Genomic DNA, 11,648 nt, shown 5'->3' with positions numbered 1-11,648 from the left:
GAGCACAGCCCCCAGCCCCCTGTCTGAAGCATCTGTCTGTAAAACAAAAGGGAGAGAGAAGTCAGGTGAATGTAACAGCGGCCCCCCACAAAGTGCGGCTTTAACTTGCGTGAACGCCTGTTGACACTGCTCCGTCCACTGGACCGGGTCTGGAGCTCCCTTTTTAGTGAGATCAGTCAGCGGGCTGGTGACGTCCGAATAGTTAGGCACAAACCTCCTATAGTAGCCGGCCAGCCCCAGGAACTGCCTCACCCCCTTTTTGGTCTTGGGTCTCGGGCAGGTCGCAATCGCCGCTGTCTTGTCAATTTGGGGCCGCACCTGCCCGTGGCCCAAGTGGAACCCCAGATACCGTACCTCGACCCGCCCAATCGCACACTTCTTCGGGTTCGCTGTGAGCCCCGCTCGGCGCAGCGATCTCAGAACCGCCCTCAGGTGTTGCATATGCCGCTGCCAATCATTGCTATAAATGATGATGTCATCTAAATAGGCAGCAGCGTAAGCTGAATGCGGCCTGAGGATTCGGTCCATGAGACGCTGAAACGTAGCCGGGGCCCCAAACAAACCGAACGGAAGTGTCACAAATTGGTGTAATCCAAACGGTGTGGAGAAGGTGGTTTTCTCACGGGAAATTGGTGTCAAGGGGATCTGCCAATAACCCTTCATCAAATCCAATGTCGAATAAAAACGAGCAGTGCCCAACCGATCGAGCAACTCATCAACGCGAGGCATTGGATATGCATCAAATTTAGACACCGCGTTGACTTTTCTATAATCCACACAGAATCGCACAGACCCGTCGCTCTTAGGCACTAGAACAACTGGGCTGGACCAACCACTGTGGGATTCTTCTATTACCCCCATATCAAGCATCGCATCCAATTCCTCCCGAACAATTTTCTTTTTGTGTTCAGGTAGTCGATAGGGGCGGCTACGTACCACCACCCCCGGCTCGGTCTCGATGTGGTGATGGATGAGGTTTGTACGTCCCGGTAGAGGGGAAAACACATCTGCAAACTCCTGTTGCAACCTGGCAACCTCCGCGAGTTGGCTCGGTGAGAGGTGGTCTCCGCAAGTGACCGGGGTGAACTGTTTATGTTTTGAGCTCACCTCCGGTCCGAGCTCTGCCTTCTCGGGAACCACCGTAGCCAACGTCACGGGGACCGCCTCTCTCCACAATTTTAGGAGATTGAGGTGGTATATTTGACGTGCGTCCCCTCTATCGGATCGTTTAACCTCATAATCGAGATCTCCCACTCGTCGTGTGACCTCAAAGGGTCCTTGCCACTTGGCGAGTAATTTAGAGCTCGATGTGGGAAGCAATACAAGCACTTTATCTCCCGGTGCAAATTCCCTTAGCTGAGTTCCCCTGTCATACAGTCGGCGCTGTCGTTCTTGAGCTTGGAGCAAATTCTCCTGTGTTAATTGCCCCAAGGTGTGGAGTTTTGCTCTAAGATCAAGAACGTACTGAATTTCATTTTTACTGTTCGAAGGTCCTTCCTCCCAGGCTTCTCGCAATACATCAAGCACGCCGCGTGGGCGTCGCCCATACAGTAGCTCGAATGGGGAGAAGCCAGTGGAGGCTTGCGGGACCTCTCGTACTGCAAATAACAGGGGGTCGAGCCATTTATCCCAATTTCTAGCATCGTCGTGCACGAACTTACGAATCATGTTTTTGAGGGTTTTATTAAATCGTTCCACCAGGCCATCCGTTTGAGGATGGTATACACTGGTGCGAATCGATTTAATATTTAATAACTCGTACAGTTCGCGTAGTGTCCGTGACATAAACGTTGTGCCTTGATCGGTGAGGATTTCTTTCGGAATCCCCACCCGGGAGATTATTTTGAAGAGTGCCTCCGCAACACTGCGTGCTGAGATGTTGCGAAGAGGCACTGCTTCCGGATATCGCGTTGCATAGTCCACTAGGACCAATACAAAGCGATGTCCGCGTGCTGACCGTTCTAATGGCCCGACGAGGTCCATTCCAATTCTCTCAAAGGGGACCTCGATCAAAGGGAGAGGGCGCAATGGCGCTTTTGGGGTGGCCGGTGGGTTAACCAGCTGGCATTCGCGGCATGCCGCACACCACCTGCGGACATCGCCGCCAATGCCCGGCCAATAGAAACGGGCTATTAGACGGTTCAGTGTTTTCCTTTCTCCTAGGTGACCTGCCATAGGATTATAATGAGCCGTCTGGAATACCATTTCCCGACGGCTCCTTGGAATCAAAAGTTGGGTTGTATCCTCTTTGGTTCGAGTGTCCTGTGTCACTCGATACAACCGCTCATTTATAATTGCAAAATAGGGATATGAAAGTGCGATGTCAGGCTGGAGTCGTTGACCATCGATAACTCTCACTTGGTCAAAGGCGTGTTTGAGGGTTTCGTCTCGCGACTGCTCCAAAGGGAAATCCCCCTCAGGGAATTCCCTGAGAAGGGGAGGGGCCGCGGCCTCTCCCCTCTCTCGTCATCATGACGCGGAGCTGTCGAGGACGGCCCCGGCTCCGCCTCCCCTGCCAGAGCATCGCACATCACACATCTCCCTATTCTCACACAGGACCCATCCGCACAAATTCCCTTTAATAAAGTTTTAAAATCAGGCCAATCAGTCCCCAAAATCAGCGGATGGGTGAGGCGGGAACTAACCGCAGCCTCCACTCTATGCTTTTTCCCCCGAAATTTAATTGTCAGGGTCACCACTGGATACTTGTGAATATCCCCGTGTACACACTTCACCTTCACCGTTTTGGATGTGACCAATGCCTCGGGTTGAACCAGGCGTTGGTGGATAGTGGTTTGGTTACACCCGGTATCCACCAACGCTTGGTGAGTACCCCCTTGACACTTACCGGTATCCGGTACGCTCCGGCCCGGTCGGGGGCAGCCTGTGGGAGGTCAGAGACCCGCACCACCATCCCCAGCTCCATCAGAGGGCACTGATCTCGGAAGTGGCTCGGGTCTCCGCACCTCCAGCAGGCCGGCCCAGGCGCCACGCCCGCACTTGCGTCGGCGGGCGCCCCCCCCTGAGGGGGAGAGCGGCGGGGCACTGGAGTAGGGGAAGGTGTCGCCTCCCACACCCGGGGAACTGGTCTCAGGGGCTGGGTTCCTCCTCGTCTGCGTGGGGCAGGAACGGGACCTGGAGAGAGAGCAGACGAGAGAGAGAGAGGGGAGGGGGAAGAGACAGAGGGAGGAGAGAGAAGGTAGGAGGGATCTTCTGTCCTCGGGATCGCCGCAATGTGGTCCTCCGCAAGTCGGATAGCTTCCTCCAACGACGCCGGGCGGTGGCACTGGACCCACTCCGCCGTTCCTTTTGGCAGTCGAACTGTGAACTGTTCCAGTACCACCTGGTCGATAATTCCCTGGACGTCGCGATCCCCCGCTAACAGCCATCTTCGGCAGGCGTCACGGAGCCGCTGGGCAAAGGCAAACGGGCGGTCAGAGCTTTCCAACTTCAAGCTCCGGAAGAGTTGACGACTTTCCTCCGGAGTGCGACCAACCCGTTGCAAGATGGCTTTTTTTAGATCTCCGTAGGCCAGGAGGCTCGACGCTGGCAGTTGTTGAGCCGCGAGCTGGGCTTCCCCGGACAGTAGTGGGATCAGTCGGGCTGCCCATTGACCGAGCGGCCAGCCCCAGATCTCGGCGGTCCGCTCAAACAGATCCAGGAAAGCCTCGGGGTCGTCCGCCGCCCCCATTTTCTGTAATGCTGGCGGGGGTCGCGGCTGAGGATGCCCCCTGGCTGAGGAGGCTCCGGATCGCCTGCCGGTCCTCGGCTTGAGCATGCATGAGCTCGACAAACCGGCGGTCTTGATCTTGCCGGAGCTCAAGCAGCGTTTGTTGGTGGTTCCGATGTAGGCTGGCGAGGGCTTGGAGGATCTCCGCCAACTGGGAGGACTCTACGGGACGACCTCCATCCATCTTCGACCCAAAACTTCAGTTCCCGGGTTTCGGCACCAGTGTAAAGAGGACGCGAGAAGCAGTTTTCCTGGTTCAGGTCAGGGTTTATTTTCTCTCTCTCTGCAGCACCAATTACAGTCTCCCAGTCTTTGCGTTACGCACAAAGTTAATCAACAATTACACACCGCTTCACAAAAATAAACTCTCATCATTTGTAATAAAAACTCCTTGCTTCTTGCTCAGGTCTGTCGTGCCCAGGCTCTCCCTCTCCTATTTGCGGTGTGTCTCTATTTATGCCGCTCTCCCCGTGCTCACTGAAAATAGAGACAGGTGTTATACATAATTTAGCTCAGGTGTAAGCGCCCTTACCGCTTTTTCTCTCTCCGGAGAGATGCTTGACCACGCCCCCGCTGCCACAGTGACATAACGAGGTTATATACACATGTGGATAAATGAATCAAAGTTTAAATTCAGTGAAGTAAGTTGAGATCTCGCATACAGCTGATGAGCAGAAGGTTGTTTCTGTTTCATTTATCAAAGACATAATTTCTCAGAAAAGCAGAAAAGAAGCAGATGCTTGATCTGCGTTTCTCAGGTGAAGGGTGGAGCGGATCTTAAACCCCGTTTCCACCTGATGTTAAAATGCGTTTAGGGTGATCCGATCACATATGTTCAGCGCTAAATACAGGTCTAAACAGGTCTAAAACGTTTTGTGATTGGATTACAAAAACCACATGTGACCATCACATTTGAGGTGTAAACGCTAATCCGCCCTGTATGCGTCCCAGCAGCAGTGAAGCGCTGCATCTCACCTGTCAATCAACTGCTGCGCTAAAACAAGAGTTTAAAGTTTGCCATTTACAATCGGGAGGAGTTCCCTACTGGCCGCCAAAACGTGGCGGGGTTGGAAGAACAGCCGCCGTCCGCGAGGGGAGGAGGGGCTCGCTGCCGACTGCCTGGAGCGGTAGAGCCGCTGCTAGGGGTGGAGGAGTTCCCTACCAGCCGCCGAAACGCTGAGGGGCGTTCCGTCCACCAGGGGTCGGAGAACTGGCTCCGGTCCGCCTGTGGAGAAGCGGCTGTTGTCCACCAGAGGGTGGAGGAGTGATCGAGGACCAGGCGACGGCGTGTCTGGGAACCGGTGAGTACGTTTTTCCTCTCTCACCTGACCACATGTGATCGGATCACCTGAGACGCACCTTAGGGCCTGTTTACACTTGGCCACTTCATGCGTTTTTACTGATCAGATTGCTATCCGATTGAAAATGCTCATTTCTTTTAAACTTGGTCACATCAATGTGTCTCCGCCAAGTGGATATAAATCCGATTTTCAATTCCATATGCAAATAAAACTTCACAAAGTTAAAACTGCAAAGTTCACTTCTGTGATTATGCTAATTCTGGGCAGTGAATTTAGAAGATGTGCTCTATTATTTGATTCCAAGTGAATTTGCCCAGCATGTGTTTGTGTATGTTTTTGCCCTCGGGGCTTCGTGTAGGTAAGACTGTGTCAGCATGTCAGCTGCGCTCATGTCAGTGTTCAGTTTCAGTTTCATCAGCGACCTGCATCAAAGAAATGAGGAAAAAAGTTCTGTCTCTCCTACAACACGCATTCGTCTCTTTCTTTGTTATTGATTACTGCGTGACGCAAGCCCTATGCAAATATACAGTGACAGCTGTAATGTTTTCCCTATGCTGATGTAGCACTGTTTGTGCGGGGTAAAATTTACATATGTGACTTGAACAGCCAGATGCATTTAGACTTGATCAGTTTTGTCTGGAATGCGTCTCAAACCACCTACTGAAGTGTTTTGAGCAATCGGATTGCAATCCATCTCGAATGCGTTTCAGAGGGCATTTACACCTGGTCTTCTCATGATTGGATAGCTATCTATCTATATAAAGTGGCCAAGTGTAAACAGGCCCTTAATACCAGGTGGGAAACAGGGTCAGTGAGAAACTGGGGGTCAGAGGTCATGGGGTCATGTGGTTACATCTTAATCATAGACATAAATAACAGTTGTGGTTCAGTTACTGTGTACTAGACTCTAGATATTTAAAAACATGTTAAACAATTAAAAAGCAAACTGTAAAAAGGACAAGTACTCAAAAAAGGTCAAATTCACCAGACCTTAAAATACAGGGGTTTTTTTGTGTGTGTGGCATTTTTAGAATTAAATTATTATTATTATTATTTTTTTCAATAGAGCAACAGTGCATGTCCATATTTTAAAAAGTATTTTCGGAGCTATTTTGGTGTGATCCTCTGATTGGTGGATCTTTCTTTAGGATTATGGGTAGTGTAGTTCTTCACCAGAAATTTGGCAATTAAAGACATTTTAAACAATGAAGTTGAAATAATGCAGACTGATGTCTTCAACAGAAGCATATACCATCAATGAACAACCTCAGAGCTCCCGGTAGGTCTGTCTTTAAAGATTTATAAGTTATTGTTGAAAATGATTCTCATGTGGAGAAAAAGAACTTCCAAAAATGTACTTCCAAAACCAGACTGTTGCGCTCGATTGAGGGCGGCAGAGGCTCCCAAAGGGAGTTTTTGTCAGATTTAGCTCACTTCTGGAGACAAAACTACTGCTGAGTAAAACACACACACACACACACACACACACACACACACAGAGGAAGATTAGATCAGTAGTTTGGAAAAGGACAGATATTGTTGCAGTGTATGTATGATGTCATATTACTGGACTGTAAGAGGTGATCTCATACTATGATGTCATCAGATATAGATCACTGGCTGCAGTGTGTATGTGTGTGTGTGTGTGTATGTGTGTGTGTGTATGTGTGTGTACAGGTTTTACTATCCTTGTGAGGACCAAATGTCCCCACAAGGACAGTAAATCCTGAGATCACGTACATTGTGGGGACCAGCCAGCGGTCTTCACAAGGGAAATAACATACTAAATGATGTTTTATTGAAAATGTAAAAATGCAGAAAGTTTTTTGTGAGGGTTAGGTTTAGGGTTAGGGTTAGGGGATAGAATCTATAGTTCATACAGTATAAAAATCATTATGTCTATGGAGAGTCCTCATAATGATAGCTGCACCAACATGTGTGTGTGTGAGTGTGTGAGTGTGTGTGTGTGTGTGTGTGTGTGTGTGTGTTCAATGAGAGCAGCATTCAGGTCAAGATCAGTGTTCAGACAGAGGTTTGATGAACACGCACACATACACACGCACACACATAATGTCAGATACAAGACAGACATTTGTACACACTAAAGCCCAATTTATACTTCGGTTTTAACGCGAACGCTTAGCATCTGCCTACAGTCGAGCACTAGCTTTTCAAAGTAAACGTCATTTGACTACGCACGCATACACATGCTGTTGGCACATGCACTGCTATAGAGTTTAGACCCATAAAGATGTCTTTATATTTCTTCAGACTTGAGGTTTATTAATGCAGGTATCTCCAGACCTCCTCACACACACACTCTTGTCTTGCACATCCACTGTTGTTTCCACATTCATCTCCTGAGGTTTAGTGGCGATTACATCTTCGTCTAGCGCGTCTCCATGACAGCAACGGCTCAACTGTGAGTGTTGCCACCTTGTGGACACACTAATTAGTGCAGACGTCTAACATTCGCATCTGACCGAAGTATACTTTGGGCTTGAGAGTGTAGAGAGGAGATGTGTTCAGACTGAGGGATGTGAAGGACAATTGGAGTGAATCAGACAGGAAGTTTGTGTGAGTTTAGAAGAGAGCGACTTTAGAGAACTCACTGACACAATGCTAGGGTGTTCTGAGTGGGTTTTAGCACGTTGCTATGTGGTTTCTAGGGTAAGACAAGACAAGAACCCAACACTATACTTCAAAATAAAAGTCCAAAGAAGCACAACGTTACACAGACAGTCTCTTCCTGTCTAAGTGGCCGATTCTTGGCCAGAATAAATACATACTGATAGTCAAAAGTCTGACAACATGAACCTTACTGTATGTATATGTTTATGTCAATACGTGTGTGTGTAGGTGCGGTTCGGGCCTCCAGTATATTTCCGATCCTCAGTGTGATTCTGCTGTTCATGGGCGGTCTGTGTGTCGCAGCCAGTGAGTTCTACAAGTCTCGTCACAACATCATCCTCAGTGCTGGAATATTATTCGTGTCTGCAGGTGAGTGTTTGTGTCACTAGCTATCTTTCTATCCAAGTTACGAATATATTTGATGTCAAAATTTGAATATCACAAAAACAATTAGCAAATTAATCAGCGTTTGTGTTCAAGAGAACAAAATAGTCACTTTGGGGAAATTGGCACAAAATATAAATGTAGCCACTAGGGAATCCACTTTCCATCCAGCGTTTTTATGCGATATCCCAAAATGTGCATAAAAAATAAGCTATAGTTTGTATGAGAGAAACAGACACACAGTTTCAGGGTCTTTAAAGCTGACGTGTGTTATATCTGCTCCACCGAACAGAATTGCAAAAGTAAACATTGTTTTCAAACAGTCTCTCAAATACGCCCCTCGTCAGCTGTTCATCAGTCTAACAGATAGCCCCGCCTCCAACTCACCCATTGAGTCAATGTTGTTGTTTTGGGTTGGATGGGTCACTCAAAACAAACAGAGGTAATTTTCATAGTGCCAGAGAGACACAGTGTTTACATTTTTCCAGAAAATTAACCAACGAGTGGCTTACTTATAATTGCCTTTGTATATGAAGATACTGAAAGAGTCACACACTTCAGCTTGAGTTAAGGCCTGTTCACACCAAGTCTGTTTTTCGGTGCAATTGTTCGTTCCGAACGAGCTTTTGAACGGAACAGTGGATTCTGATGGCATTATCCACATCGTGTAGGACAAATCGTCTGCCGTCAATCCGAAGGTTTTTTACAGAGAGTAGTCAGTTTTTTCCCTCAGGCTACGATGAAAACAGACTGACCAATGAGATAAGAGCTTTTTGTCATTTTTCCAATCAACTGGCAAACACCGACATTGGACGTGCAGCTGATACACACCCTGAAAATGATATACTTAATAATAAATAGTTGCAGTTCATGAACTCTTTGTACTACAAACATAAACCTGCTCTGTTTTTGAAAGTCTGCTTATGGTGTTTTGTCTTAATGTATATATTTTTAATGTTTATCACTGAGCCTGTTTTATTCAACTGGCATTCAAAATAGCAGCGAGGTTCGACAATTGGTTTGCACTAAGCTCGTAGTAAAATATCCCTTCAAAAGATTCTTTACATGCAATATTTTACTGTAGACAAACGAATTGCAGAACCACACTGCTATTTTTAATGCAAGGATAATATAAGTATTGCAGTAATTTAAATAAAGACTGTGAGCAGTGTTTTGTTTTATATTATTGTTAATATTATGCATTCTATTTGATACTATACTATTAGTCTTAATGTACATTAATCCATGTGTATTTATATCACTGTACCTTGTGTTATATTATCCAGGGATTACAAAAAGAGAAGTTGGGTTCGGGAGTCCATTTGGAATATACTCGTGACAAAATACACATGCAAATGAATATGCAACAGCGCTCTTTACTCATCTCAGTCACATACAAAGAGCTCTAAAATACTGCGCAGGCAAGAGACTGGGATAAATGTTTGTAGAACAGCAACAGCGCCACCTACTGTACAGGGGTGAATTTTTTTTTCCGTCGGAAGTTCGTCTTGCAAAATCGTCACGGATTTGGTGTGAACAGGCCTTTACACACAAAATTGTGTATATGCCATTGACGCTAAAACACCGTTGGTTCTCTCGTGTGAGATAACTGAATGCGATGCGGCAAATATGAATTATGGTGTTTTTTGGTCCTTTTTGCCGCTTGACAGCCGTGGTCATTATGAACTGTCACTGTATGGAAAAGAGCTGTGTGAGGATTCTGTTTAATGTCTCTTTCTCTCTTCTGTCTTTGATTCTTCAGGTCTGAGTAACATCATTGGGATTATTGTGTACATATCAGCAAACTCGGGCGATCCGTCCAAGAGCGACTCTAAAAAGAACAGTTACTCGTACGGCTGGAGTTTTTATTTTGGCGCTCTGTCATTCATCATGGCGGAGATGGTGGGTGTTCTGGCTGTTCACATGTTCATCGACCGTCACCGGGACTTACGGGTGGCTTTTGCGCGAGTGGCGAGCAGCGATTACCTGCAGGGCGCGGCCATCACACGCATCCCCAGCTATCGGTACCGATACCGGCGCCGCTCGCAGTCCTCCAGCCGGTCCACGGACCCGTCGCACTCACGGGACGCTTCACCGGTGGGGCTGAAGGGATTCGCCGCGTTACCGTCCACAGATATCACCATGTACACGCTCGGTCGCGCCGACAACTCGCTGAAAGCGCCACAAGGATCTCCGCCGATGTACAACTCTGAGAGAGACCCGGATTTCCTGCAGGTCCATAACAGCGTCCAGAAAGACTCGAAGGACCCCAACCGCCGTACCACACCTGTATGAATACCACAGTGACCCCTAGTGGTGGGGAAGAGAACTGAATAAACCCAAGAAAGAAAGATCGATCAGAGATAAACGCTCTCTGGGTTGTGAGACATTTCGAACACTATGATGATTATGAGTTTACATGTTGAAGTCCAAAAAAGAAAAACGAAATGCATGATTTTTCTTATCTTCCATAAACTAACAAGTTTGTACCATGTCTGCAAAGTTGTGACAAGCTGAAAAGAGAGTGAGAGTTTGGTGTAGTTTGTATTTTTGGACTGAGCTCTTCAGGATGATTATTCTCTTCATATTTTTATTTCATTTTGTCTCACATTAATACTGTGAACCTTTGTGGCCGCTGTGACCCCAGGGAAGATAAAAGAAACCTACAATCTGGCCACAATTTATATGTCATAATATATGTTTTAATAATACATGACTACATATATATAGAATTATATAAACAGCTGTTAATAATAAACCACAAATAGACCTCTTGATTCAAGATGAGGAAAAAACAAAAGATCAAATCAGAAATTAATAAAGTCTTCATGGATAATAAAAGGTTTTGATTTATTTGGACTTATTTGCATGAAGGTGTGTGTGTGTGTGCATGTGTGTGTGCGCATGTGTGTGTGTGTGCATGTGTGTGCGTATGTGTGTATGTGTGTGTTTTCTTGCGTGTGTGTGTGTTTGTGTGTGAGTGGATGTGTGTGTGTTTGTGAGTGTGTTAGTGGATGTGTGTGTGTTTGTGAGTGTGTGTGTGTGTGAGTGGATATGTGTGTGTTTGTGAGTGTGTGTGTGTGTTAGTGGATGTGTGTGTGTTTGTGAGCGTGTGTGTGTTTGTGAGTGTGTGTGTGTGTGAGTGGATGTGTGTGTGTTTGTGAGTGTGTGTGTGTGTGAGTGGATGTGTGTGTGTTTGTGAGTGTATGTGTGTGTTAGTGGATGTGTGTGTGTTTGTGAGTATGTGTGTGTGTTTGTGAGTGTGTGTGTGTGTTAGTGGATGTGTGTGTGTTTGTGAGTGTGTGTGTGTGTTAGTGGATGTGTGTTTGTGAGTGTGTGTTTGTGAGTGTGTGTTTGCACGCGCGCTTGTGTGTATGAGAGAGTGGATGTGTTTGTGAGTGGATGTGTGTGTGTTTGTGAGTGTGTGTGTTAGTGGATGTGTGTGTGTTTGCGTGTGAGTGGATGTGTGTGTGTTTGTGCGCGTGTGTGTATGAGAGAGTGGATGTGTTTGTGAGTGTGTTTGTGTGTGTGAGTGGATGTGTGTGTGTTTGTGAGTGTGTGTGTGTGTTTGTGAGTGTGTGTTTGCACGCGTGTGTTTGTGT

At 46.9% G+C, this 11,648-nt stretch overlaps 1 protein-coding gene across 2 annotated transcripts in view; it reads left to right on the top strand.

Annotated features, from left to right (window-relative positions):
• The window catches only part of cacng2b (calcium channel, voltage-dependent, gamma subunit 2b), a 25,957-nt gene extending 15,070 nt beyond the window's left edge, over window positions 1-10,887 (top strand). For both annotated transcript variants that reach the window (XM_051706913.1, XM_051706914.1), the window contains exons 3-4: window positions 7,891-8,031; window positions 9,809-10,887. In XM_051706913.1, the coding sequence (XP_051562873.1) occupies window positions 7,891-8,031; window positions 9,809-10,341 (674 nt within the window). In that variant the 3' untranslated portion in view covers window positions 10,342-10,887. The remainder of the gene's footprint in view (window positions 1-7,890; window positions 8,032-9,808) is intronic.
• The last annotated feature ends 761 nt before the right edge of the window (window positions 10,888-11,648 follow it).

This window comes from Myxocyprinus asiaticus, chromosome 9 (genome assembly GCF_019703515.2).
Source record: "Myxocyprinus asiaticus isolate MX2 ecotype Aquarium Trade chromosome 9, UBuf_Myxa_2, whole genome shotgun sequence".
NCBI classification, from domain to species: Eukaryota; Metazoa; Chordata; class Actinopteri; order Cypriniformes; family Catostomidae; genus Myxocyprinus; species Myxocyprinus asiaticus.
The sequence above is the reverse complement of the archived record's forward strand: the minus strand, read 5'-3'. Positions and strand labels throughout refer to the sequence as shown.